General features: G+C 50.8%; 1 protein-coding gene across 1 annotated transcript; it reads right to left on the reverse strand.

Annotated features, from left to right (window-relative positions):
* NSUN2 (NOP2/Sun RNA methyltransferase 2) lies at window positions 1-27,980 on the reverse strand. Its single transcript, XM_059173605.1, has 19 exons — window positions 27,764-27,980; window positions 27,490-27,647; window positions 26,740-26,844; window positions 21,551-21,656; window positions 19,245-19,316; window positions 18,409-18,493; window positions 16,831-17,023; window positions 14,981-15,055; window positions 13,826-13,956; window positions 10,832-10,905; window positions 10,131-10,261; window positions 9,652-9,748; window positions 6,669-6,853; window positions 6,347-6,439; window positions 5,499-5,634; window positions 5,105-5,185; window positions 4,789-4,927; window positions 3,569-3,608; window positions 1-886 (listed from the first exon to the last, which is right to left on the reverse strand). Exons 1-19 carry the CDS (start codon window positions 27,866-27,868, stop codon window positions 547-549), a joined length of 2,346 nt encoding a protein of 781 aa, XP_059029588.1. The 5' UTR covers window positions 27,869-27,980; the 3' UTR covers window positions 1-546.
* Between the last annotated feature and the right edge of the window lie 5 nt (window positions 27,981-27,985).

Genomic DNA, 27,985 nt, shown 5'->3' on the forward strand with positions numbered 1-27,985 from the left:
TTACTCTGAGAAAAAAGAATTTATTTTACTTTTTGTTACAAAGGCACAGAAGCCATCTGAGACCTCAGATGCTAATCCACCGCATGTTAATGTCGCACCACTAATGTGCAACTTCACACAATTGTTAACGTTCACGGGATGTCTTCCAATGGCCCACAGTGAGTTATAGATTCTCTCTATAAATAATAATTAAAAGAAACACCAGACCACAGACCAATAAAGGCGTAACAAAAGGAACCTGAACATCCCGCAAGGGCAGTTTTGCTTCCTAAGAGTAAGACTAACGGCAACAGTGACCGGCTGGCCACAGACACAACGGACCCAGTTTTGCAAAAGAAACAGTAAAATGAGCAACTTCTAACAAAGCTAAAAAAAATATATGAAAGCAGTACTGAGATCATTCGCGACTCTTCCACCATTCCGTCCATCTCCAGCCTTCAATATCCTGTACTTTACAAGTCAGAAGTTCTGGGTCTGGCCTGGGACACCAGAGGACCCCTGGGCTGCCCACACAGACAGTCCCGGGGCCTCCTCGCAGGAACCTCCTCACCGGGGCAGGGCGGCCTCCCTGGGGGCAGGGCCTGAGGGATCCGAGGCGGGGTCCGTGCTGGCGTCCTCACTGGTGTCCGCGCTGGCGTCCTCGCTGGCACCTGCGCTGGTGGCCTGCTCCGCTCCGTGCTCGGCACTCACCTCATCCTCCGGCAGCCCAGAGCTGTCGGCGCTCTCCTGAGCCACGACAGTCCCTTCCTTCTTCTTTTCTGCCAACCCCTCCAGCCCCATCATCCTGAGATAATGAAGTCGTTCGTTCTTGGGCACAAAAGTCCGAATGGAGGCCTTTCCCCGCCATCCACATAACACAATGGGACACTGAAGGGTATCTGGTTTCCTACAAAAAAGTGGTTGTGTGTGAATATCAAGTGCCCTCCTAGCCAATGAAGGATTAAAAAGGCGACCTTCCAAAAGCAGTATGCCCAGAGCACTGGGGGCCATCTCGCTCTGTGATCCTAGGGAGTTTCCTCAAATGAAGACTGGTTCCTGCATCAAGTCCTGAATATTCTCAACATGCTCATGTTGGCCAGTTTTTCTTTCTAAAAGCTCCTGATGGAATAACCCCCACATTCAGAGTTCATACACACTTTTCAGCGTGAGAATTTCCAAACACCTCCGTCTTCTCCAAGGCGAAGACCCAGCTGAGAGGCCTCAGCTCTGCAGAGCCGTCCGGGAGCCAGACCGCCCACACTGTGTCCACAGTGTGGACTCCGTGCTTCCGTGCCTTCCGAATGGGCGACCCCAACTCCTCTCGGTTACCCACCCACATGACAAGACAAGCCCTGGCACACCGTGCTCGCCCATTTCCAGCATGCAGTGTTACTGGGGCCCAAAGCACCCCTACCTCCCTGAGTCTGCTCAATCCTACCACACAGACATGCCCACCTGCTCACCAGCGACTTTAAGTCCCGGTCCCTTGGATGAGACGCCAGTTACCGTGTAACTCACATGCCCCCTCCCCAGGACCATGCAAATCATCGTTTCCCTTCAGGAGTGACTCCACTCTAGCATTCTGGCCCCTAGAGCCCCGTCCAATTAACTCTACGTCCCGTTCTATGCAGCTCAATGCCAGGCATCAGGGTCACGGGCAGAGGAAGGAACTAATACAGGAGGGTACCCATCAGATTTAAAGAAAACATACCCAGCAAAAAAGAAGGGGTTGAACCAATGAGAGAAATAAACCATGACACAGAGGGAAACACCTCAGTACCTTTCCATAGTCCCTGGGTAGAGCTTGGATGGTACACTGAGAAGACACAATGACAGGAAAAGACAAGTGTCCCCACCATCCAACCCTTGCTGTCGCTCAATCTCAGGGCTCTGGCACCTGCCTGTGCCCATGAGCACCCACCCGCTCACAGAACTAGGGACAGTGGAAAAGCACACGGTATCCAGACCTTCCAAACCCACTTCTGGGTCCCGATCTAAATGCTTCTGCGACACCACCCCTCATTCCCGGCAACCCACAGCGTGTTTTCCTTTTCTTGGGTTTTCCACGTGTACAGAAGCAGGCTGAGGGCTTCCCCACTTAGACCTTCTCTGACCCAGCCACTGGCCCAGGAAAGCCCCATTCGCTGTCGCCCCCACAGATGCCTGGCAGGCACAGTCCACGCCAGCTCCCCCAGCTCAGATACTGGCCTGTCTCCCCGGCGCTTCTCTGCGTTCTCTCTCCTGCCTGTCCCCCCTTAGCTGCTCCCATCTCGCAGATCTGGACCCCAATACTGGCACGAGAGCCTACAAACCCTGGTTCCCATCTGCACCACCCTCAGGAGCTCTGGCATCAAGCCCGCGGCTGACGCAGCACTGACACACTCAGGGATGCTGAAGATCCACACTGGGAATGACCTCCCCTCAATTCCCAACACTTCCGCAGAGCGGCCTGCCCGTCTCCTACGGTCTAGTGCTGCATTTTCAAATTCAGTATATCGGTTCTCCCCCACTCTTCCTTTCACTGGAGGACACCAGCGCAGCTCAAACCCAGAAGCCGACCCGGAGCTCTCCTGCACGTCTGCACTCACAGCCCCCTGGTCTGCGTGACCTGCAAACACAGCCCCACAGGCCCCCACGTGCACCTCTCCCTCCAACACTTGGCCCCTGGCACCTGCCTCCCACCTCCCATGCCGCCCCCTCTTGCTGTGCACCTTGCCTCCCACAAGCACACTCAGAGCCACACCCAGGCTCCTGTCTTCACTGCAGCTGCAGGCCGTACAGACCATGCAGGGGGCTTGGGCCTGCCCTCCTCTGCCAGCTCTACCCAGGCTGCCTTCGAGCTCATTCCTTCCTCAGGCTGGCGCTTCTCTGCTTCCTTTTTGCCATTTGGAGTCTGGCCAACCACCACCTCCCACAGCTCCACCTAAACTCTCCCACAGCTCCACCTAAACTCTCCCCCAAATCCCTCTCCGGCCCTGTGCCCCATTTTCCTTCCTCCCCTTGGAAGTGGTATTTTACTTTACAAAGAGGTGGCTGTGACACATGAGCCGTCCTGAGTGCAAACCCTGCCTCTGGCACTCCCTAGCTGGGGCACACTGGGCATGTGGCCCGAGCTCTTCGCCCCGCTCTGGATAGCGTTGACCCTCGGCGCCTACTCTCCGCAGACTCCTGAGGGCTGCATGGGCACTTGTGAGCACCATGGACGGCGGTCGGGCAGGAGGGAACCCCCACACCCCACTTTGGAACAACACTGCCCAACGCATGCATAATCGGGAACCCATAGACCAGGGCTAAGCCCATGGCAGAGACAGAAAGCCTTGACCTCTCTCAACTGTTCAACTCTTCCATTCATTCTGTTTAAGACAGAAATCAGAACCAGATTTCTCAGCCACAGAGAAGTACTGCACATTCTATTACCTCAGTGAAAATACGTTTGGTCTGAGCTGAATGTCCTAAAAGAAAGTACTCTGGTGAAGATATACAGCTACATTCGTCCTAGAATTTCTACAACACTACTTTTAAGACAATGTTTGTCAAAGGCTCCCACGACCAACCCCAGCTCCCCCCCGGCCGGGGTGCCCACACTTACGCAGGGTCTGGCTCGTACTTCAGGACAATGCTCCCCTTGGCTGGAAGAGAAACAGACACGTGTTGGCAAAGCCTGCCGGTCATCGCTGCTGCTCACGTGTCCAGCATTGTGGAGAAAGAAGCAAATAACCTGCAGAGTCTCCATGGAGAAGAGCATTTTCTTTCTAAAAACAGAACCACCAGCGAGTGGGGCAGTCCTGGCCACGTGGTGGGACTGCGTGAGACCGCTTGGGGGTGTCGCTGGAGCGGCTCAGAAAGTCTCCCAGCAGTGGGGAGAGGGGAATGAACTACTCGTTAATTCTCAAAATTGAAGATTAAACAAACAGTTGCTCCAACTTCCAGAAACAGCATGAAATACACATAAAAACTGACAAAAATTATACCACAATCATCTCAATGTGGGATTAAGACAAAGAATAAGCCAAGTGCAAACTAATCTCCACTTTAAATGCAGCTCCTGCCTGAGCCACCAGGAGCCAGATCCCACCCAGCATGTTTTGTATCCTTCGGTTTCAGGATAAAATGTACAACCCTGTAATTGCAGTAACTTGATTTGTGCAGTTTTTGGACCAGCTGAGTCAGAAACAGTGAATAAAGTTATAAAAAATAAACAAGAATTTAAAAAAATCAAAATTAGAATTCTTGGTGAAATTACTTTTGTTCTTAGGTGAAAATATCACTAGAATAACTTGAAGTGGCAGTTTATAAAACGTGTAAACAAAAACGTGACCAAGGATCTATTTTGGGGGCTGGCCAGGCTGCGGCAGGAGCTGGCAACACTCGCATCCAGCTTCAACTCAGCGGATGAAACGCCAAATGAAGAGGACGCCTGCCTGCGTCAGTCAGCGTCCTGCACCTCGTGACGGGATGCAGACGAGCACCAGGACATGCCCTGCATCCCTGCGGGGACCTGCCCTGGCTGTCCCCTTGGCTGCAGGCACTTGAGGCTCTGGCTCACGGGACGGCCAGGGCTTAACACCTGCAGACACCTATAGGCTGGTGGGCGGCACAGCCCTCCACCGTGGCCTGGGGAAGGAGGGCAACCCGTGGGGTGCCTCTGTGCCTGGGTACACTCTGAAGTGCCTTCTGTCTCCACAAGGCCCTCTGAAAGCTGACAAGGCTCAGCAGAAAGCAAGACATGACATATTAAAATCTCTGAGAAGCCTGCACACCCACGTCTTTGTTGGCTTTACGAGGACAAGTCATGCCCCAACGGCTTACCCAAGTCCTTGGCTTGGCTGTAGGTCTCACTGCTAAGTTTTCTAAAAAATGGATTTTCCTGGGTTAACAGAATTTTGACATCTTCTATGGAAACAGTGATAATTCTTGAATTAATAAATGGATACAGCGTGTATATTCCCTGTGTGAATAAAGGGAGGCCACCATTATGAGTGAGAACCATCACCCACTCTCCCCGAGGCCTTGGCACACACCTCATCCAGCCCCCACCTCCCCACGGGCACCAGCCCAGCTGCACGGCACCCGTGCCCACGGATCCACCACCGGCTGCTGCTACCAAGTCCGTGTCCCAAATTACCTCCTGTGCCAACCGAAAAGCGCAATCAAACTCTTCACCGCTGTTATTCCGACACCACACTTTTATCCCCGTGTTTATAACCTGCACGTAAGACAGTAAGAGGACACACACATATAAATAAAAGCTGAATAATCAATTAAAATAAGCCCTTCTTACCAAGGAGGCACAGCTGTGAGCTGGGAAGGGAAGTAAAAGAACACGGAAAATTTTACAAGTCTGACCAAAGCAGGGGTTCCCACAGCCTCACTGATGCTCTCAGCTGAGGCTGGCCTAGCGCAGCCGAAAAGGATGAATGATCCACATGACAGGCATCTGACCAGGAGAGCCGGGGTACCCTGCCCGCTCCGAACACAGAGCCAGCACCCGGGCCTGCCCGCGCCCCCGCCGCGCACACCTTCATCCGCTCGCTGTTGTTCACCAGCACGTTCCTCAGCTCCTTGGAGACCATGTAGAGCTGCCTCTTCTTCCCTTCCGTAGTCCTAGTCAACAAATTCATCTTTGGGAATGAAGGATCCAACGCATAAAACTTCCTACGAACAAGACAGAGCTGTTTGTGAGTTTGGTTCAAACGTGACAGCCCCCCCTCCCCCCCCGCACGGACTCTCCCCGGACAGAGCTCGGCGTCTCATCTGTGGCTCAGGGCGCTCGCGCTCTGCCGCACACACCCACCGTCCACACTTGATCGAGTTCCCTGGGAACAACTGGAGTGGGAAACTTTACGGACAAGTATGCCTCCGCTCTCTCACCTGTTACTCTGATGACCTGACAACCCCCTGCCCACTGAGACAGGTAACGAGCCACAGGGCAGCACACGTGCCACCGTGGCAACTGGATACTGAAACTTAACAAGCAGGAAGAAATAAGCTGGAGCCTGTTAACTCAAGCACCTTTCCCTCTGGTCCAGCTGGGGAGCAGTTTCCAGCTGGGGTCCCCAACCTCCCACCGAGACCCACTCTCCAAGTCCCACACAGGACCTGGGCAGGTGGCTGTGGCCATGGGTCTACAAGCTCCACTGGGAAATGACATTCGGGGGCCACCGTCGAGCCCCCCACCACTATCCCAACCTAACCCCAAGCACCTTACAGACTCCAGCAGCTCACCATACACTCCGAAGTGTCACCCAGCTCTACCAAGCTATTACGAACGGAAAGCAGATGCTACACACAACTAAATAACTACACACGGCCAAATGCAACCAGGTACCCAAACTTTAACAATTCAGTACGATGAATTAATCCTTACTGGATAGGTGGAAATAATGGATCATCTTCAGGAATAAATACAAACGGATCTTCTTTAAATCCAAACAACTTCATTTTCTTAGATGGAGGAGGACTGAGGAGGGAATCAGGATGAGAAACATGCACTGTAATCGGTCCTAAGGCAACAAGCCAGCAGCACACTCCCCCTGCTGCCAGCCCTCCTGCTCAGCCCCCCGCGGCCCATGCTCTCCACACGCATCCGACCCCGCCACACACAGAGGCACCCGCCTGCTGCAGGACGCCCCCGTTCCGGCAAGCTAGGGGCTAGAAGACACAAGGGAGCACAGAGCCCCTTCTCTTACCCGCACACTCCGTCCTTCCTACTGCTGCTGTTCTCTGCGCTCTCAGATCTTTCTGTAGCGTCTGTGTCATCCATCCCACTGGCAGCTTTACTCTCCGGCGCGGCGGGGTCCACAGCTGCTCCTTCCACGGGGTGTGCAGGGCTGGACCGCACAGGCTCTCTGGGCTCCACCGGCTCACCCTGTATCTGCAACAGGGGACAAGTGCGTCTACACTCCAAGCACAACCCACTTCACACTGCTGCAAAAAAATGAACACTCACTACACAAAACCCATCCTATTTCTCTATGGCATTTCACACATCGACGCTACAGAATGTTCTGGAAATATCTTAAGTCTGTTTGCTGTTATGTGCAGAAGTCGTCGGCACGGTTTCTACCTTCCTTCCATAAACAGCACATGAGGCCATTTCCCAGTCCAGGCCGAGGACACAGCCGGTTCAGCTCCACTCAGAGCCGTGAGCACGCACTTGCCCTGTGTGGCAGCAGGCGGGGCTGGCACACGGGTGTGCATAACTGCAGCCTGCGATGGCCCATGCCGCCACCCGGGTACAGGCCCCCAGGAATGGGACGCAGGCACGGCATGCCCCAGGGAACACAGGGAACCAACTTTGGAACCGGGGCCATAGGATCACTCCGGCTGGTAGAGAGCACCAAACGGCTGACTTACTGAAACTGCTTCAGATGCACTTTACACAAGATATTATACAAAAACTTATTTAAAACGACATGTCCTAACAAGTCACAGGGTTGGTGCAATTAGGACACTTGGGCAAGAACAGTGAAACACGCTCCCCAAGGTCACAAAGCCCAAAGGCAGATGAGCTGCTGGGACCCCACACTATGCAACACTGCCTCCCAGAAAATACCTTTTATTTTTAAGGGAAAATACAAAACAATCACCCAATCACTCCCAGAAAATACCTTTTATTTTTAAGGGAAAATACAAAACAATCACCCAATCACCCTGCCCGCCCCCTCAGATCCTAGAAATGCTACTCCCGGTTCCTCCCAGTGCAGCTCCAGTGCAAACCTCTCCCAACCCCGGCGCCCTCTGGGCCAGCTCTGCGCCTGCGGGCCCCCTCACTTCTACGTGGGGACACACGCCTCAGTCAGCCGTGCAGCCCAGGAGCACGGAGCCACGCCCGCATGCAGAGCAGGCGACCCACACCCAGTCCCTCCGGGGAGGAACGAGGAGCCGGAGCAGCAACAGGAAAGGCGAGGCTGATCATCATGGAAAAAGCACGTGCCAGCAAGCCCTTCTCCATAGCCACACGCGCACCAAAGCAGGGAGCGGAGCCTCTGGGAACAGTTGCCGCTCGTCCTAGCAGGCGGTCCCGCGACAGACAGGTCCGCGCAGCCTCTGGTGCGCACACACAATCGGCTCCACCCCCGTGCCACGTGGTGCTGGAGCAATGCCCAGGGTGAGCTTTTTCACCGCTGCCACAGGACCAGCGCAAGGAAGAGTGATCTCGGCTGTGCCCTCACGTGGCTTCAAACACTCAGTGAGACACAGAAGATGACTTACTAGCAACTTGCACGGAGACCACACAGTAAACTTTTATGTATATTGGGACAAACCAGTTATTGAAATGAATTTCGCTTGTTTCCTTGTGCTTTTTTTCATTTTTACTTTTTAAAGATTTATTTATGTCAGACAGTGATAACACGTGAGCACGGAACGGTAGGGAGAGGCAGAAGAAGCAGATCCCCGCTGAGCAGGGAGCTCGGCGTGGGGCTCAATCCCAGGACCCTGGGATCATGAGCCGAAGGCAGACGCTTAACCATCTGAGCTACCCAGGCGCCCCCTGTGTGCACTTTCAAAAAGTGACCACGGCAGTGACACACGGAGCTGACACACGTCAGTGACAGTGCTGCTTGGAGCTCCCGACCCAGGAGTCCGGGGCCAAGGAGCAGCCAAACGACCACGCACAGCGGAACCCTCTCCAGCCTCCCACAACCAGCACGGTGCCTGCGCGGACGGGCCGGGTCCACTCCTGGGCCGCTGTGAGGCCGGACACGGACGCGTTCATGTGGGTCAGCCGGATCCCAGATCCCAGGAACACTTTCCTTTCTGCCTCTCCAAAGTCTAAGCGTTCTTTGTGCTCCTTTGTAAGCGTTCATCTGAAAGAAATACTGACCTGCAGACTGTGATCCTAGCCATGTTCTGACGTTATGGAAAGGCTGAGGTACGAACTAGAGAAATAAATGTCCTGCTGGTAACGAGGAGGCCAGCAGACATTACATGGGAAGGCTCAAAGGCTGCCCTCCTACCTACCCTCCCTGCTCCAGGGCCTCCTACAACAACCCATCAGGACGGCTCGGGTCTTCTCTGTCTCCTTTTCGGCCAGGCCTGGACAAAGTCCCTGTCACTATCCCTCACGGCCAAAGGGAAGACAGGCTGGCCTCAGGCTGGCGGAGTTCTGTCCATCTGCAATGGACTCAAGTGAGCCCCAAGGCACAGAGCACAGAAGCCAGCATGGGGGCTCTGACTCTGGGCCACAGGGCCGTCATTATGTCTTTTCAATTTTTATTAAAGAACCGGACTTGAGATGCAGAAGGAAAGTGATCCCCCAAGTCTGCCTTTTTCGTGGATCTATCCCTTTTTTTTTTTTTCTTTTAAAGATTTTATTTATCTGAGAGAGAGAGAGAGCATGAAAGGGGCGAGGGGCAGAGGGAGAAGCCGGCTCCCTGCTGAGCAGAGGGCCTGATGCAGGACTTGATCCCGGGACTCCAGGATCATGACCTGAGCCGAAGGCAGTTGCTTAACCAACTGAGCCATCCAGGTGCCCTGGATCTATCCCTTTAAGACACTGCAGCTTTTTGGAAAACTCAAAATTTAAATGAATCCCTGCCCCCACCACACCCGCTCATGCTCAGCTGCTCTCCACCCCTCAAACACGGTTCCTCCAACTTCTGCCAGTGTCTGCCTCGAACGCACAGAAAGCTTATGTGATAATGCTGCGTTATTTCAGAAGATGCTCACCTTTGGAGGACGTTTATTCCACGGCATTGAAGACTTCTTCACTAACACTGCCACAAAGAACCCTCCGGTATTCTGATGATGTGGTAATATCCTAAGACTGAGGAAAAAAAAAAAACCCGCAATGCACACGTTTTAACTGATTCAAAATACATCCTTTTAGTATTAAAACAAAAACTGGCAAGACGACCTTTGACAGAGACATCCTGTCTTCTGGTCAGTACTCAGGGAGCCCTCACGGGACGGCCGGCGCATGCTGTGCACACAGTCAAGGGAGCACGCAAAGTTCAAACCTTTAGATCCTCCCCACCTGCCGTATTTACGAACACTCAGTGCCAGCAGCGAACAGGAAACGTGAACTTCTTTCTTTCTGGCAAGTTCGCACACCTGAAGTCAGCCACACCCACGGCCCAGGCCTTGCAGGAACGCTGGAGAGCCCCTCCCCCCGCCTTCCCAAACCTCTTCAAGCCCTACAGACCCACCAACGCTCCAGGTGCATCGCCTGTAACTTCTCTGGGTCCTTTGGTGGGAACATGGTGGGCCGGATCTGGGTGTGTCTGCTGTGAGGCACCTCTTCCCACTCCGAAAACCACTGTCCGTCTTTCGTCATGACCTGGAAGAGGAGAGGGCAGAACTCCACATCACCACACGCTCGAAGAAGAAAATCCCAGATAAAGGCTCTCAGATGTGGTAAACGCCAACTCTCACTGCTCTCCAAAGCGGAGACTGTGTGGGGAGCGAGAAGTGAGAGGATCCTGTATTCTAACAAACAGAGCAGTCATTTTGTAAAAGAGCATTTTCCATATAGGATTTTTTTTAAAAAACAAGTCTCAGGTTTTTGCTGGTTTAAAACTGAAAAGTAAATTGTTTCATATTGGAAATGAAACTTGAATCCCAGCCAGTAATAAAAAAACAGCACAGCTATACTTATAAGGATGAAAATACACAAAGCTAACTTCTAATTGCAAAATAAAGGCAGGGAAGCTTTCCTAAACCAGAGAAAAATATCTGTGGAATCGTACCATTTGTCATTCAACAGAATTCTAAGCCAAACTGATGGAACAACCAGCAGTAGGATTTACTGATATTACCCCAAAGCGGGTGCTTTAAAATGTTCCCGACTCGGACAAGCCTGGCCAGCCGTTCCTGCTCTTACGAGCCAGAGTCCTCCCAGAAAGATTACCTTCCAATGTGCAATTCCAGGCATCCATTTCAGTCCCGGCAACTCAGAAGACACATCAGCAAGCTCCAAAGCACCTACGGACCCAAAAAAAAAAAAAAAAAAAAAAGTCCACATTTTGTCCAATGCAGAAGCTCATACACCATATAGCTTGATTTCTACTAAATGCCCAGGGAGAGCACTTCCATACAACGGAGAGCGGGCCCGGCTCCTGGGGCAGGGACGGAACAGGCCAGAGCACACACAGCTGCTTCGTGGGGGGTCAGAAACGGTCTACGCTGGGGCCAGGGGAGGACGGCTGTGCACAGACACTCCATAAAGGTCACTAGTCATACTCTTAAAACAAGTGACACTGTGGCACATGAGTTACTGCCAGTGAAGCCACAGAGCCACATAGCAGCTGTGGAGTCCCACGGCCTGCGGCATACCCGACATGAGCCCCGGGGCAGTGGCACACGCACCCCCGCCGCCGCCCCCGCCCTCCACCCCGTGAACATATCACAAGGCCAGGAGGATCTGAGAGTTCCACCCACTCCTGGCTTCTAGATACACACCAGTTAGAGGACGTGGGTCTTCATGCTTTCCCATCTAGTAAACAGCCAAACAGTAACATTTATAGTGAACTGAAAATCTGTAAACCTTCTGTTCCAGGTTCAAGTTAAGTTGAACAGGACAGGACAACAGTCCAGCTTTAAAAACACGCATCCACCGTAACAACATCATGAGAGGCTACAAGATGGGGCCACAGTGGGACCCTCCACACATGCCTCCAGCTGCAGATCAGAGACTGGACAGCCTCACGGAAGAGGAAAATACAACAAAGCCCCACGGAAGCTACCAGACGCTCAGACAAGTATAAAAACAAGGCAAGAGAGCCCTCAAGGCAGAAGCGTCCTCCTAAGAAATCTTTGACAAAAGCATCGTGCGGACTTGCACTACTCTACCTGAACTGTCTTCCTTCTGAAAGCAAACACTAATAGCGCAGGTTTGCAGAAGCTGGCTTTGTCCCGCACCCCCTGCCCAGGCAGGGCTCAGCAGTGACGGACTCCCCACCAGCGTGGGGGTCAGGAGATGCAACGCTGGCCCAGCGTGTGCAGACCGAATGCTCATCAGCCGCCCTGCCTGCAGCCAGGTCTGAGCTCCTTCAGGCAGGGACCTCGCTGCTCCCAGAGCCTCAGTCACCGTCAAGTGCAAGGTTCAGCAAAGGACTACTCTGCCACGAAGCCCTGCTGACATGTGAAGCCTCTGAGAGACGAAGATGGAGACCTGTGGCCTGATGGCTGTCACAGCAAACCCAGAGTGGAACCCCACCAGCCCAGTAAGAAAATGATGCAGCACAGGACACCTGCGGTTTCAGTCACCTCTCAATGCCATCCGCCTTCTCCTCAGATGCCTCTGAAATGAAGTCCCACCACAAACACAGAGACTATGACCCTGCAAAGAACACCATTTAGAAATCACACCTTTACACAGGCCAACTTAAGCATAGCCAAACAAAATAAACACAACGTACTCAATACCGATCTCAAGGACTCCGAGTGAGAACAACTAGAGAGCAAACTACACAGCACAGGTCAGTCAGCACTGCAAAGGAGGTAACTGGAAGCTGGAACAGCTGGGGACACTGGTCTCGGTGCTTACGGTCCAGCTTCCTTCATACACACGTGTGCAGCGAATGTGGAAACATTCTACTCTGGAATCCTAGTTTGAAATCCATCATTATTGGCTTTAAGGAGAGTGTGATGGGAAAAGTTAACATGTCAGTGAAAATTTACGTAAGAAGAAATAATTTACATCAAACCATTATGGAAACAGTCATTGAAAACACTTCATACCATCTGTGCAGTTCCCCGGACGAAACCATGCGCTAGGACGTCCCACCCACTAGGGCGGCTACTCTCAAGAAAGCAGAAGGTAACAAGGGCCCCGCCGGCAAGGACGGGAAGAAGTGGGAACCCCTGGGTTCTGGCAATGTAAAATGGGGGAACCTCAAAGATGAAACAGAATTATCGTATCACTGACAATTCCACAAGATATAAACCCCAAAACCTGAAAGCAGGGTCCTCAAGAGCTACCTGTGCAGCCACAGTCATTGCAGCACGGGTCACAAGAACTAAAACGGGGAACACCTCAAGTGTCCACGGAGAGAAGAGTGGGGAGACAGAATGTGGCACATGCGCACAGCCAGCGTTTTCAGCCCTTAGGGCTGGAGGAAGGAGACCCTGAACCCCGTGACAACACGGAGGAAACATCAGGACAGGATGCTGGAATAAGCCAGTCAACAAAAAGACACCCGCGCTCTGATTCCACCTGTAGGGTCCCGAGAGTGATCAAACTCCAGAGACAGCAAAGAGGACAATGGGGGGCGCCTGGGTGGCTCAGTGGGTTAAGCCTCTGCCTTCGGCTCAGGTCATGATCTCAGGGTCCTGGGATCGAGCCCCGCATCGGGCTCTCTGCTCAACAGGGAACCTGCTTCCTCCTCTCTCTCTGCCTGCCTCTCTGCCTACTTGTGATCTCTCTGTGTGTCAAATAAACAAAATCTTAAAAAATAAGTAATAAATTAATTTAAAAAAAGAAAAAGAGGACAATGGGGTGGGAAAACGGGGAGTTGTGATGGGTCCATAATTTCAGCTTGGCAAGATAAAGCGCTCGAGATTGGCTACACGACAAGTGAGTGTTCTCAACACTCCCAAAATGCACATTTGAGAATAGTTAAAACAACGGTAAACTTCAAGTTACAAGTGTTTTATAACTAAGATTTTTTTCAAAAAACCACTGTGATAAGGACTAACCAAATCTTTCAAACCTAAGAGATACCAAGGAGGCAATCCTTGTAATTCATCGACTAGGAGAAACCCGCTGTACAAGCACGCTGTAAGCAAGGGCAGCTCACTTCAGGGCTTCCGGGCTAATCACACTAGCAAGTGCCCAGAAAAGGTCTACGTGCATATACACTGCAGCAGTAAACGACGTGTTTAACGTGTCCCACACGCTTACCTTCGCTTTTTTCCAGCAAAGAGGCTATGACAGCTTCGTCCTCAATGGGGTTGAGGGAACACGTGGAATACACCATCCTACCACCTTCCACCAGCTGCTCTGCACCCCGCGTCGCGATCCGCAGCTGTAAGCTAAGGGTCAGACACTTGGTCACCCCAAAACTAAACACACCCACGCAGCACACACACCACCCGTTCCGCCACGCTTACTGCAAGCTCTTATGACATGCTTACAATAAAATACAAAATCAACAACTCTCACAAAAATAACTCAAGGTCTTCAGTGATGTTACAATAAAGCCATACGAGGTGTCACATATCGACCAAAAACGTCGATGTAAACAACACATTTACTGTTCTACGTCCTTCCCAACAAGCCGGCAAGCAAAGCACAAAGCCGACTGAAGTCAACGTATTATGTAAGTCTCACCATGAAAAAGCCCCCACACCTGTACACATATTTGACTTTTCATTCTATAAACTTAGGTCCCTTCGTACATTCTAATCCTAGTATCTAACCCACAAACAGTTAAAAAGTATTTAACGGAAAAACAAAATCTGCCGCTGCAGTTGTTTATGGTGAATATTCATGAGTACAGTATAGACCACCCACAATTCTGTAATGCATAACACTAATGTCAAATGAAAAAATCCACAGCTGTGTACGCCACACACTCGAGACTGGTGTGCTACCGTCCCGATGCACAGAAACCTACCCACGGCGCCCCAGACATTACAGAAGTTATCTGATTTACGAGATCTTCTTTTTCTTCTACTTCTAAGAATTTTCCAAATTGTCTTTAACCACAGTATTTGAGATCAAAATGTTAAGTAAAGTAAGTCAACATGAAAGAACAGAAAACAAGAGAAGAAAGAGGAGTAAGAGAGTAAAAGGTTAAGTGGTCACTTCATGGAAAACAGACATCCTGAAATGTTATAGGAAACGGTCATAAAAAGACATTTTTAATTAACGTGTACCTGAAATGTACACAGTGTTCAGTTTACCACTCCGAGGAGTTCTAAAAACAACGCCTTCTGATACATATGCAACCTCTCTCCACCATGACCATTAACAAACCCAGCTCCAATGCTGTCCCCAAATGCAGTGCCCTCCCCTGCTCCATGTGGGACAGCCTGCCAGACCAGCCCGACTCACCCATGCAGCTGCAAGCTATTCAAGGTTGTCCACTTCTTCCAGACATCAATGTTCTTTCTCATAGTGCCATCTCCACTAGGAAGTAAGGTATTTCAGAACTTAAAAACTGTCCAGGTAGACCGATCAGAGTTAACAATGATGTCATATACAAGCTAATTACAAAGTGGGTATTTTTATTACTATAAACGCTAATTAGGACACCATCTAAATCCTCACAAACTACCATCAACTTTCTATTTCTGCTCTGGGGACACTAATGACATTAAACTTTTAAATCGTACTTAAATTTTCAATTAGATAAGGAAATAACAGAACTCTAACAGATAATCTCATTCAAGAATTACAGAGGTATCAATTTGCTTCCAGTTGAGAGAAATACCAGCAAAACTAATTTTCAGACCTATGACACAGAAACGTGAAGGCATTTGGATCCTGTTACTTAACAACTTGGTTAATCAACGGTGGCATTTTAATCAGATTTACGTGAATAATGATAAACTTACACTCATAAGGGATTTTCCACAGCATATTCAATTAAGCCAATTTAACTTCTTTACCAAGATTTTTCTATGCATCAGTTAAACACTTGATTTTCTACTTTCACTTAATGGAAATTATTTCCATGTAAATTTTATAATACAGACTTGACTGATTCATCTTTCTGTCCATGTCTGACTTTAACCACCCATTTTTTTCGGGGGTAATTCCTGGATCTGCTGGCTTTCTGTAGCATTTAATCTCCCTGGGTGGTCTAGTTAACGGTCTTGAGGGGGACGCGGCTGCAGGAGGAAAATGCCCTATGAGATACAACGGCTTTCAGTGACATCCCGTGCTGGTACAGTGGTGGCTTAGAATTCTACCATAATGGTTAGGATAGCCTCAGCTTACAGCTCCGTGCTCAGAAGTTTCCTGCATTCTCCAAGATGACACGAGAAGTTACAGGTTTCTGGTCAAAGGAGCACAGGAATGGGAAAACATCTGATCTAAAGGAGAACCAGACAACAGTGGCTCAGGACCCATTTTAAGTGTTATTTCACAGGGCGTTCTTGCAGGAATTTTAAAGCGCCAGCCCATTCATACTAACGACTTACAGCTCTCACACTGAGTTTAAACGCGATGGAGTGTGGTACTGGATGTCTCACGTTAAGCACTGCATTCTGTGCTGAGTTTTATGGTGATTTCTACACTCCGAGCTCAACAAATCCTTGTGCTCGCTAGGTGACCATGGCTACGTCACTGTCTCTGGGAACTTAGTGAGGTCTTAAGTTTTCTCCTTTTCTTTTTAAAAAAACTCAAGTTACTCAGTTAATCCATAAAATTCTCTTACAGGTATACATACACACGTAAAGCTGGAAGAAATGTATGTGTACAAATACAGGCACAGTGAGTTTCTCAAAGGTCTGAACTCCTGAACTGCACTGTGCTGAGGAACAGAGACTCCTCCTGAAAACCCATTGTGCCCCCCACCACTCCGTAATGAGCGGAATCAGGAATGCGGGCGCTTGGCAGGAACCGTCATTCCCAACGATCACTCCTCCTAGAATGACTACAGTCAAGAGCTTGACACTACCACCCTCCTGGTGATCTCCTTCACCCTCGGGAAGACGACAGAACCATCCCACCCTGTGTCTCTTCGTGCTGTACCCTCGTTCTGCTGTGCTCGGTGGCATTAAAGTTCTGAGCGTCTGTCTCCCAATTTAAGGTCACAGAGTCTATGTCTTGACACCGGCTGCCGCAAGAACGATGCGTACAGCTCCGTGGGTATTTGCGAACCAATTCACATTAGTCTACATTTGATCTGACTTCCTTAGCGGACTGTAGGCTTTTTGGTCTCCAAATGACATAAATACCTGCAGGGGACATCACATAAGATGCGATCATAGAAGAGAATCTCCTTCCTCCCGTCCACATCTATTTTGAGTCTAGGTATGCTGGACGCATCGTGGTTGACCACCATGATGCAGGGGCTGCTCAGCCTTTTGGCCTGATGAACGAGCAGATAGCAACGCTTGTTGTCCACGTCGTTCGCGATGACGAACCCCTCTGAGAACATAAAATTATACCATCAGATGAAACACAGCAAAAGCAGAATAATTTTCTGAAATACGTAAGCTCCTGGTTGGCAGGTGAGAAGCAGGAATCCACCAAACTTAAGACCCAAGCATCAGATTAACCAGAATAAGCTGAGTAGTCCAAAAAGACGGCTCAGCACAGATTTTTATCATCACATAAAATTCTAAAACTACAAGACTTATTTTTTCAATAACTGAATTATTCACTTTGTAACAATTACTATGCCAAAAACATCTTTTCTATTAGTAACAAAATGGAGACTGGGGGGGTAGGGGGGAGAAAGGGGTAGAAAACAACAGCATCCCCTGACAAGTGTTTAAACTACAGCCCATGTAGGCTGGGCCTCCATTCTCGACTCTGTGAATCGCGTTTCTGGGGTGGGGCCCAGGCTCCTTCTGAAGGCCGCCTGGAAGATTCTGGTCTCACCTCTGGCTAAGACCTGGGTGCTGCCCCTTCTCACTTCTGGTTCTAGCACCGGTAAAAAGGATCACATGGCCTAAAAACATTTTACAATCAAGACTGCTCTTAAAAAAACATGAAATGCAAAACCATGAAAATAAAAAGAGGCTCTTTACCACTGATTTGGGAAAAATAATTAAAAATAGAAAATAATAAAGAAGGCTTTTAAAGAAAGTTATTTGTCACCAAAAAAAAAAAAAAAAACCCCACCCAAAACCCAACTTAGAACTAAGCTACCAGCATGCCCATCAGAACAGAAGGAGAGCAGGTGGCTTGAACGGAGGAACGGGGAACAGACGCAGGTAAAACATTCAAAGAGTAAGACCACCACAGACAGGCATTTTCAGAGAACCCCCGGAAAGGAGCACCGGCGACACTTGGATCGCTGCCATGGTCTGAGCCCTCTGCAAGCTCAGAGCACCCGGAAGCCCAGGACTGGTGCCCATTTCATAGGTGACGCCCAATACCGCGGCCCAGCGCGGCGGGATGTGAAGCCGGCGGACCTGCCAGCAGCTCTTCAGGACGCTCTACTGCCTCTCACGTGGGCTGGGAGTCACCATGGAACCAAACAACACAGAGACCCAGCCTGACGATGATACTACTGAAGCCGCAAACGCAAGTCTACATACTCTGGCTGAATAAACACCACCTGCTTCCACAGAAGACCCACAGAATTGTAAAATGAAGCTACCCCCCCGCCGCGACGTACAAACACCTTGGTGTGGGAACTAGTCACAGCGGCGTGCTAAATGCCCAGTCCTACTCCTAGGGACAGAAACCCAAGCTCTTGTCGCAGAAGCTTCAAGACCCAACCCACGGGCAGTGTGACCACGTCCTCGCCATCTCCACCCAGCCCAGCGGCTTTCCGGCCTTCCCCAGAGCAGGGCAACGCATACCTGGGAAAGGGACACTCATGTCGGCGTGTAACATTTCAATTAACTGTGTGGTCTTTGATCCAGGCGCTGCACACATATCTAAGATCTATTAAAAAGCAAGAAATGTTTGATGTTTTAGGAAATCAAACAGCTGACACTTAATTGAAAACAATTTCATGAGTCACCCTAGTATTTTGCTCTGCACACGTAAACACCTCTTTACAGAAGGACTCTACGACGTGATAGATTTAACTTCTGGGAGCTCAGGAGGAAAACGCTGCACAAGGCCAGGGGAAGGCCCCCGTCCAGGGGAGAACGAGCAGGGACAGTGCCAGCAGCCGCACCACAAGCAGCCCAGTCCCGGGCCTCGAGCGGCCACTTGCTGGCGCCGCACCCTGACTAGCTGCGGCTAGTCTCTTTGCCTCCTTTCCCTCATCTGGAAAAACAGGGACAGGCCCGCATCTGCCCCCACGGGCTCGTGTGGGTGACCACTGCAGGAGCGCGGGAAGCGCACAAAGCGGCGCTCGCGCGGCCAGTTCTCAGGCCGAGCTCGCGGGGATTTCCAGCCTATCTGGGCCAGGCGAGGCCGCGGCCGCCGGTCTGCGCGGTAAACACATCAGTGAGCAGACTTGAAAAGAGAAGAACCCAGTTACGGCTGTAACATTTAAAGATGAAAATGCAAAACACAGAACCTAAAGTAAAACACAGCATTCTCAAAAATAAGTAAACAAATACTGACAAAAAGCATTCTTGATCAAAGGCATAACCCCCCCCCACCACACACACACAAAGCCCTAGGAATAGTATCAAGAAGCGGTGTCAGCGCGCGAAGCCGCGCCCGGTTCCACACGCAGTACCTTGTGGTGCGGGTGAGCGTTGAGTAACAGCGGAGGAATCATGCTAACGGCTTCTTGACGACTGATATTTCCCTTAGAAGGCAAAATTTTAAAAAATCAGGAACAATATTTAAAAAGGCGGAAGTTTTCAACACTGCGCATTGTTTCACCGGCCACGGAGAAAGCCCCCGCCATGCGGACACGAGATCGTGTGAAGACCCGGCACAGGGCTCCGGCGCCAGGTCCGGCTGCTGCACTCGCGGGTCCACGGCTGCCGCCCGCAAGCCTAAGGAAGAAGGGCCGTCCCCGCCAAACTCCCGCTCAGCCGTGAGAAAGGCAGGCACAGCCCGGGCTGCTCCGGAAGACAGGGCGGCGCGAGCTCAGGCCGCCCGCCGCGGCCGGACACACAGCGGAAGCGGGAGCAGCGGCTCTCGGAGGCGGACTCGGCCCCCGCGGGACCCCGGGCGGCGGGGAGCGGCGGCCCGAGCCCAGCCCGGGGCAGAAAGCCGCGGCCCCGCCAGGCCTCGCCGCTCGGCCGGACTGAACTCGTTTCTGTCCCCGTCTGTTGGTACGAGAGCCCAGGCCTGCGGCCTCCTCCCGAGAAGTGCCCGTCGCCGGACGCACAGCCCGGCCGGGCTCCCCGTGTCCGCAGCCCGCAGCGCTCGGGCTCCGCCAACGCGCCCGCCGCACACCCGGCGCCCGGACCCGGTCCGGCGCGCGCCCCACCGCGGCTCGGACTCCGCAGCCGGAAGACCGCACGCCTGAGAAAGAAGCTCTCGGCAGGGGGAGAGCGAGAGGCCGCCAGCCGAGGGGGCTCTCCTCGTCTGAACCCGACCGGCCACAGCCGCCGCTCCGCGCGTAGCCGCGCCGGCGGGAACCGGACGGAGCCTCCGGCGAGCCCGCGCATGCGCAGCTCATCGGCTCCGGCGGCGAGGAGTCCGTGGAGACCGGCCGTGGAGACCGGCCGTGGAGACCGGCCGAATCCGCAGCCGCTCCCCACGCACGCGGAGCCCGCGCTGCAGGTTACGGGGATCGTCCCGAAAAGCCCCCCTCCCGCAATCACCCAAGTGTGTGATCAAAGCCTCCGAGCTGCTCGGGGCCGGGGGTCCCTGACCAGACAAGCGGGCGACAGTCGCTTCCTTCACACGCAAGTGCCCGAGGGGCCTCGCAGCCGACACCCCGCTTCCCGCACCCCGCACGGCACCTCCCCTGCCGACGCCCATCGGGAACCGCACGAGGCCCCGCAGCGCGGGCCACCGCCGCTCACCGCCGCGCTCCTCCACCGAAACCCGCTCCCGGCCGCGCAGCACCGCGGGACCCGCTCCCGCAGACCCGCTGCTCTGCTGAAGGTCAAACCTCCAGGGCTCTCAGCCGCCCTCCCCGCCCTCCGGCCGCCCGACAGCGGCGCTCGCGAGCCCTTCTCGTCCTGACGCCCAGACAGTGAGCAGTGGGGCAGCAGCCGGCTCCGCTTCTCCCCTGCGGGGGGGTGGGGGGGGGGGCTGGAGGAGGCCATTTACCGGGTCACCTAAAGGGACAGACGCCCCCACGGCAGGAGAGAACGGGGCAGGGGCAGGGCTGAGGGCCTGGAGGGGAGCCGCCCCGGAACCCCAGGGATCCTGAAAGCCCTGCGGGAGCTCAGGATGACAAGACGCGAGGCCATCTGGGCAAACACAAAGGTTTCCTCGGCGAGCAAAGGAGACTCGAGAACAGGAAAGGGGAACGCAGATTTTAAATCCGAGTGACAATTCGAAAAAAAAAACCAAAAAGTTCACCAGTGAAATCTGTGGGCACCGGGTTTCACCGAGTGAAGCAGGAGGGAACTGCGGTGAGAGAAGGTGCCAGGCGAAAACTAAGCTGCTCAGGGACGGAACCAACTGAGGAACTCGGGATGGCGAAAAGACAGGGTGAAGACACAGGGCCCTGCAGAACCAAAGCTGTCAGACTCAGGTTTTGCTGTTTTTGTGTGGCAAAGGTGGACTAGAAGGAGCCCAGAAAAAAACAGGCTGAAGCACGGGAAGGCGGGAGTCGCCGCGCGATGTCTCATTGCGATGTCTCCCAGCGCCCTGGCCAGCCAGACCCAGGAAGGGCAAGGAAATGACACATCCAGGGACAACTGTGGCTGAGATCCTCCCCGAATTCCACAGCTGGACGGGACGTGCCAAAGAAGAGGTCAGCTGTGGGAGTCCTCAGAAATTAAAGGGGATAGATACACTTCTCCATATGCCGTCCCTACTGGGTCACTGACGGGTGTAGACAAAATACAACCAAGATACTAATGCACATTTCAAGCTTCAAGGGAAGCAACAAATCCAAAGAAATCTACTCACAGATTCGGTTTCGCTAACCAGAAACTGGTGAAACTTTTCCAACTGTGGAGACTTTCTCAAGATTTTTCGACTTAAATTTGTGTGCCAGGCAAGTTCTTCAGGATACCTGACCAAAAAGAAAATAAAGCATCCACAGATTATATATATTAAAGTGCCCTCTTAACAACTTCCTCCTTTTACAGACCATACACCAACGAGACATCCAATATTCCTCTACTTGCTCACATCCACGACCCTCTTCGCACACCTGGCCAACACTGCGGGATGTCTAACTGTATCACAGCCCAGGCAGAAACAGGAGAACCATGCAGCTTGAAGAGATACACTTATGATGCTACCATGAAACTGCAATGATGAGTGTTGAAGAATAGATGAGAAAATGGGGACTCAGGTGCTCTTCCCCGTGTGTGCTAATGATGGGAAACAGACCATCAGAAAAAGTCACTTAAGCATCTGACTCTCGATTTCAGCCAAGGTCATAGGCTCAGGTTCCCGGGATCAAGCCCCAAGCTGGGCTCTGCACTCAGAGGGCATTCTGCTTGAGGTTCTCCCTCTCCCTCCGCCCTTCCCCACATTCTCTCTCAAATAAATTAAAAAAAAGAAAAAAGAAAAAAAAGAATGAAAAAGACATAACAAATTAAAAAAATGTAGATCAATCAAAATAACACACCTGAAGAGCTGTCAAAATGTCTGACATTTAACTGCAATCTTCTTAACGATATTTTTCACTATGTCCAGAACAAACAGCCTGATAACGTACTGAAATACATTACACACCAAAACCCCTGGGATCACAACGGCACTGGCCTGCACGCCTAGGCTGTTACTTATACACACCTAAGAATGAAGAAGTGTCTCCTGCCATTTCTGTATTTAAGCTTTCTAGAACGATGACATCACTGATGAGGAAACAGGTCTCTTTTAAATGTGGCTCACACGGATCCCTGAGCTCCAACGGCTCCAGTCAGCGCACTGCTACGACACAGAGCCACACTCAACCCCAGCCCAGCACCAAGTGATGCTCTGCTTGGTACTCAGTGGTAAGTACGCTGCAGACTTAGGACGTGTTCCTCAGTATCTCCAAGCATCAGATTGTAGCTAAGGTGACAGCCATGAAAATGAAACCAGAACTGTTGCAGGATATTCATGACTGCTTTAAAAGAGCGATTAGTTGAAACAAACTCAGGTCCTGAGATTTCAAGACAGCACTTTACTATGATGCTATTACGAGATATATCTGGGAAGCACTTTCTACCAAAAATATGAAGCTGGCTGATCTGTTCACGGCCGCCCTCCAGCTGTCCCCACACCGTCTCTACTCCCTATGCCCAGTGCCTTCTTCAGTATTTAACCTGATTCAAAAATCTATATCAAAACACAACCATACTTATAAGGCCATTAAAAAAGAGTTTAGTCTTAAATATTTCCTTTGGCCTCCTTAAAGCTAAAACAGAACATACTCGGACTTGCCTTCATCTGCAATATTTGGCAAAACCTGCTGTTTCAGTGCGAGCCCTGCAAGATTGGGGAGCCAAACATCTACTTTTCGAAATTTCTTGCAAACCTGAACTGTGTGTGATCAATGACTTTTGCGAAACGCCTTCTAACCCTGAACTGTACGTGATCAATGACAGTGAGTTATGCCAAGTTACCACCTCGCCAAATCACCAAAACATCATGAAGCTGAACACCTCAGGCATGCAATCAACCATGAACTGCTCAGCTGAGCAGTCAACCGTTAATAGCTGAGTTTTCATTTTCAAATAAAGATAAGCAGCCTAGATATAATCTAAGCAAATACTTCCTTATGCACCTTTCAGACTGAATTTCCATTTAAAAAATATAAATTTACTAGGATGAAAATTCCACGGCAAGTAATTAAGATTGTGAAGGTTATTAATCTTTTGAAAAAAAATACTTAACTTTCAAATCATTAAATATAAAAACTGACAGTTAAAATGAAAAAGTGGGATGCCTGGGTGGCTCAGTCAGTTAGGCATCTGCCTTTAGCTCGGGTCATGATGCCGGGGTCTTGGGATCAAGTTCCGCATCCAGCTCCCTGCTCAGCAGGGAGTCTGCTTCTTCCTCACCCTGCTGCTCCCCCAGCTTGTACTCCCGTTCATTCTCTCTCTCTCTGATAAACAGTAAAATAAAATAAAAAATAGGGGTGTCTGGGTGGCTCAGTGAGTTAAAGCCTCTGCCTTCAGCTCAGGTCATGATCCCAGGGTTCTGGGATCAAGCCCTGCATCGGGCTCTCTGCTCAGCAGGGAGCCTGCTTCCCCCTCTCTCTCTGCCTGCCTCTCTGCCTACTTGTCTTCCACAGCTTAGGAACCATTTTTTTCGGTGGAGACAACAAATGTTTATTAAAATCTTTGTAGCTTTTAACATCAAATAAGATTATCCTGAAAAACTAAATTTAATTTTTAGTTGTATAATTCGAATGTAGCTCTTGGGTCTTTAAAGTCCTACTTGGAAACTTGTCATGTTTTCTGAGGATGAATTAAAAGCACCACTGTCATCTTTATGCCTCAAAAATTCTTACAGGAAAAAAACAGATGAATACTCATTTATGATAAGTCATCTTCAATCCATGTGTTAAAAAAAATCAACAGAATGACAATAAAGTACACTCTCCACAACCAAGTGTCAAAATGAGGCTTTTGTAAGAATGCTTTGGGATAACGCCTTACAGTTCTGAGACTACAAAAAGGAAAAAAAAAATAAAACTGCCCAAGCTATGAGTCCTACACTTAAATTCCTTCTATAAAACAAGGTTCCCAAAAACACTTTCCTAAATTTAATTCCACTATGTACCAAAAGGTTAAGAATATTACACAATTTATCTCTGTTTTTTTTTTTTTAAGATTTTATTTATTTATTTGACAGACAGAGATCACAAGTAGGCAGAAAGGCAGGCGGAGAGAGAGGAGGAAGCAGGCTCCCTGCTGAGCAGAGAGCCCGATGCAGGGCTCAATCCCAGGACTCTAGGATCATGACCTGAGCCGAATGCAGAGGCTTTAACCCACTGAACCACCCAGGTGCCCCTATCTCTGTTTTTTGAACAATACAGAAAACCCCTCCAAGATTTGGGAAGTTTCTGCTCTGCTTGCTTATGAAGAGACTTACGGGTAGCCCACACCTGACCCGCAAATTGGACTGAATGCTGGCACGATAAAATCCATAGGCAACTGTCCCTGATATTGGAAAAACTGAGTGTCAGGAACCCAAATCACACAATGCGTTGCTCACACTCTTAAGTTGTGCTCAGAAAGTTCCAGCAAACAGCAATGTGAGAATCACCAGTAGTTACTAGAGATTGACTATTCCTTCTACAACCAGACAACCCACAGGGCCTTTCTCAGACGTTGGAGAATTGCCTACTCGTGGACCCCTTGCCACTGTTAACGATCAAGATGGAAAAGCACCTGTTAAATGTTGTAAGGTCTAACAGAAGTTTAAGTGCAGTTTGCAAAGAACAAGAAATTATCATGTATCTGTTGGAACCTGCAGAAAAAATGACCCACCCAGAGGCACTTCTTTCCTACAGGATGCATGCTTTTCAGCTCTCTACTGGCCTGTCGGAATTCCTCACCTGAAAACCTGCATTTCTAAACACAAGGTTTAAGGAACAAAGTTTTCTGGTGATTATATGAAGCAGCCAACATGCAAGACAATTTGAAATGTGCACAAAGGCGACCTTAAGCCCCCTTCTTTTGAAAGTATCAGACGGCCCCTGCTTCAAACACCAGTACCACCTGTCAAATCTCCAAACCACCGGTTATGTGGCAACTGCAGAGAGGAAGCTGCATGATGCGAAGGCTCGCTCGCTCAGCACTGTCAGAGGTACAGCAGCGAGAAAAACCTTTCCGTTCTCAGGGACCTCCGCACAGTGGGCGCGCCATCGGTAACCACCCCAGTGCCTTTCCTACGTCAGAATGTGCGGCTTTGACAATCTGACTAAAATGTCTGATAAACCATTGTGCAAGTTTGGGGGGCTGAAAACTGTGGATTTATTCTTGTATCCCAGAAATGTGTTTTACTATGGTGACGTCTGCTCTTGAGCTCAGCTGAACACTGACTTTTGCACTTTAGCATTTGGCCATTCAGCCTTTACTCGGAATGGGTATGCTGCGTACTTCTGTGATGGGGCCCCTGAAAATCCAAATGACTGATGGTAGAAAGAAAAGCAAAGCTATAACCCATGATTAATGAAAAACCTGATCTTGGTTTGTGCCACCGAAGGGCATCCAAAAAGGAAAGAGTATCATATACGTGAATAACCAAAATCTCAAGAGTTGTCAGGAAGTGCTGGTTAAATTCACCTTTTTATAGTGATCATTTAAAATCCTTGTGCTGCGAGAACTCTCAGTGCCTTGCCTCAGAGTTGATCATCTGAAATATGGAACTATAACAATTCACTTTAATGATTTTGAAGTTTATCCAGGACATGTGGGACTGCCCTCACTGGAATGAAACCTGAACTGGCCCTTGAGAAGCAAATAACCCACAGGATACCTCCAGGACAAGCAGTGAAAGAGTTAGCATGTGGGCCAAGAGTCTACTCGAGCACGAGAAACACTGGGAACACAGAATCAGGGGCACCTGGGTGGCTGGGTTAAGTGTAACTCTTGATTTTGGCTCAGGTCATGATCTTGGGTTGTGAAACTGAAGCTTGAGTAGGGCTCCCTGCTCAGTGCAGACTCTGCTTGGGGTTCTTTCCCTCCCCCTCTTCTTCCCCCCTGCTCCTTGTGTGTGCTCTCTCTAAAATAAATAAAATCTTAACTATAAAAAAAAGAAGAAGAAGAAATGCAGAATCAGTTGGAATAGTTTGTGGCAATCTTTCTCAGGCTGAGTCTGTCCTGCTAAAGGTAGGAGAACCATGCAGTAACAGTTTCGACATAAGGAAACAGGGGTTTAAATGGAAAAGGGGAGGAAAGAGGCTGAGCAACTTGCAAAAATTAACTGAACCAAGTAACTCTTAGTTGCAAACCGTGCATTAAAAACTGTGCACCAGTATAAAGTCATATGGGTAAAAAGCACTGGGTTAAGAGCACACAAGGATGTCTATGAAGTACATTCAGATTCTCCTCCGCTAGGAGAAAACACTTTGCCAAAGAAACACGCTGTCAGATGACAAAGATTAAAATCCCAAAAAAACCTCCAACAGGATAAAGACTTGCTTTACCTACCAACTCAGGGGCTGTGGAACTTCAACTTTCTGACCGTCCACTTCCAGGTCTTCCAATTCCTTGAAATACTTGTTCTTTAAGCAATGAAGAATCTCCTTCGCATGGCTATGAAAAAATAAGTAAGTTTTGATTCACTCTGAAAGACTCGTATACATTTTATCTCTTTTGAACTTAAGATGCAAGTGTCTTAAAACCAAAACCATCTTTGCACTGAACGCAGAGCTCTTCCATGGCCGTCCTTCGAGCCTATCCCTTCAAAGTTTAAACAACTGTCCTTGCTTCATCGCTAAAAGAATTACTACTGCATTCAATAAGCGAATTACTACTGCATTCCTTCGCCCCTAAATATTCCTACGGTTACTGTTTACTTGCAACTCATCTCGGAAGGATGGAACCACAAAGATTTAAAAAGACAAGAGAACCAAAGTGTCGCACAAACTCTGTAATATCACAAATTCTCCCGTGTACCAAAGGGGAGGCATCCTCAGCCCCGAATGCCCAGAAGTCCCGAGTCTGTCTCAGATCTAATTTCCGCGTCCTGCAGCCTCCCGACCCGCCGCACCTCCCCAGCCTGCCCGTTGGACCCTGTGCTCCCACCTCCGTGCTTGCAGACGCGGGAAGCCACAGCGCCGGTAAGCAGCCGCTCGCCAGCCCCCTAACATTCTTCAGAGGCCAGGCGGGGCCGGAGGGGTACCCTCCTCCAGAGCTGACCCCAACTCTAGGAAATCAAGGCTCCGCGAAGCCCCCTACCTTTTGTAGCCAGTAATTCGCAAAGTGGCCGGGAGGGGCTCCCGCAGCGCTTCCATGAACTGGTCCCACTCGCCCTCGGGCACGATCTTGAGCTCCTGGTAGTAGTGCTCGAAGAGCTTGTTCTCCTTGACGATCTCGGGGTACCCGCCTTCCCAGCCCTGAGGAACGAGACACGCGTCCACCCAGGGCCGGAGGAGCCGCTCCGCGCCGCCCCGCAGGCCGCGGCGGCCGGGAGACGGACGGGGGCCCTGCCCGCCCGCGCCCCGGGTCCTACCGCCTCCTGACGCTTGCCGCCACCCTCGGCGCCGTCCTCCGCGCGCGGCGGCCGCTGCTGCTGCTGCTGCTGCTGGAGCCGCCGGCCCCGCGCCCGCCGCCCCATGGCCCACGCGGCCGCGCACGCCGCCCGCACACCGCGCCCCGCCACCGCCGGCCGCGCGGACTTCCGGGCTGGCGCGCGAGGCCCCGCGGGCTCCGCGCCTGCGCCGCTCCCGGGCGC

The sequence above is a fragment of the Mustela lutreola genome, chromosome 5, assembly GCF_030435805.1.
Source record: "Mustela lutreola isolate mMusLut2 chromosome 5, mMusLut2.pri, whole genome shotgun sequence".
NCBI lineage: Eukaryota > Metazoa > Chordata > Mammalia > Carnivora > Mustelidae > Mustela > Mustela lutreola.

What these genes read in the sequence shown, in the direction of transcription:
- NSUN2 (XM_059173605.1), bottom strand. Translation starts at nt 27,868, where the DNA reads ATGGGGCGGCGGGCGCGGGGCCGGCGGCTCCAGCAGCAGCAGCAGCAG. An exon ending in CTGGAATTGCACATTGGAAG is followed by an intron (nt 10,262 to 10,831) that starts GTAATCTTTCTG and finishes CTCCTCTTCCAG; the next exon opens with GTCATGACGAAAGACGGACA. An exon ending in CCATTATTTCCACCTATCCA is followed by an intron (nt 5,635 to 6,346) that starts GTAAGGATTAAT and finishes TCTTGTTCGTAG; the next exon opens with GAAGTTTTATGCGTTGGATC.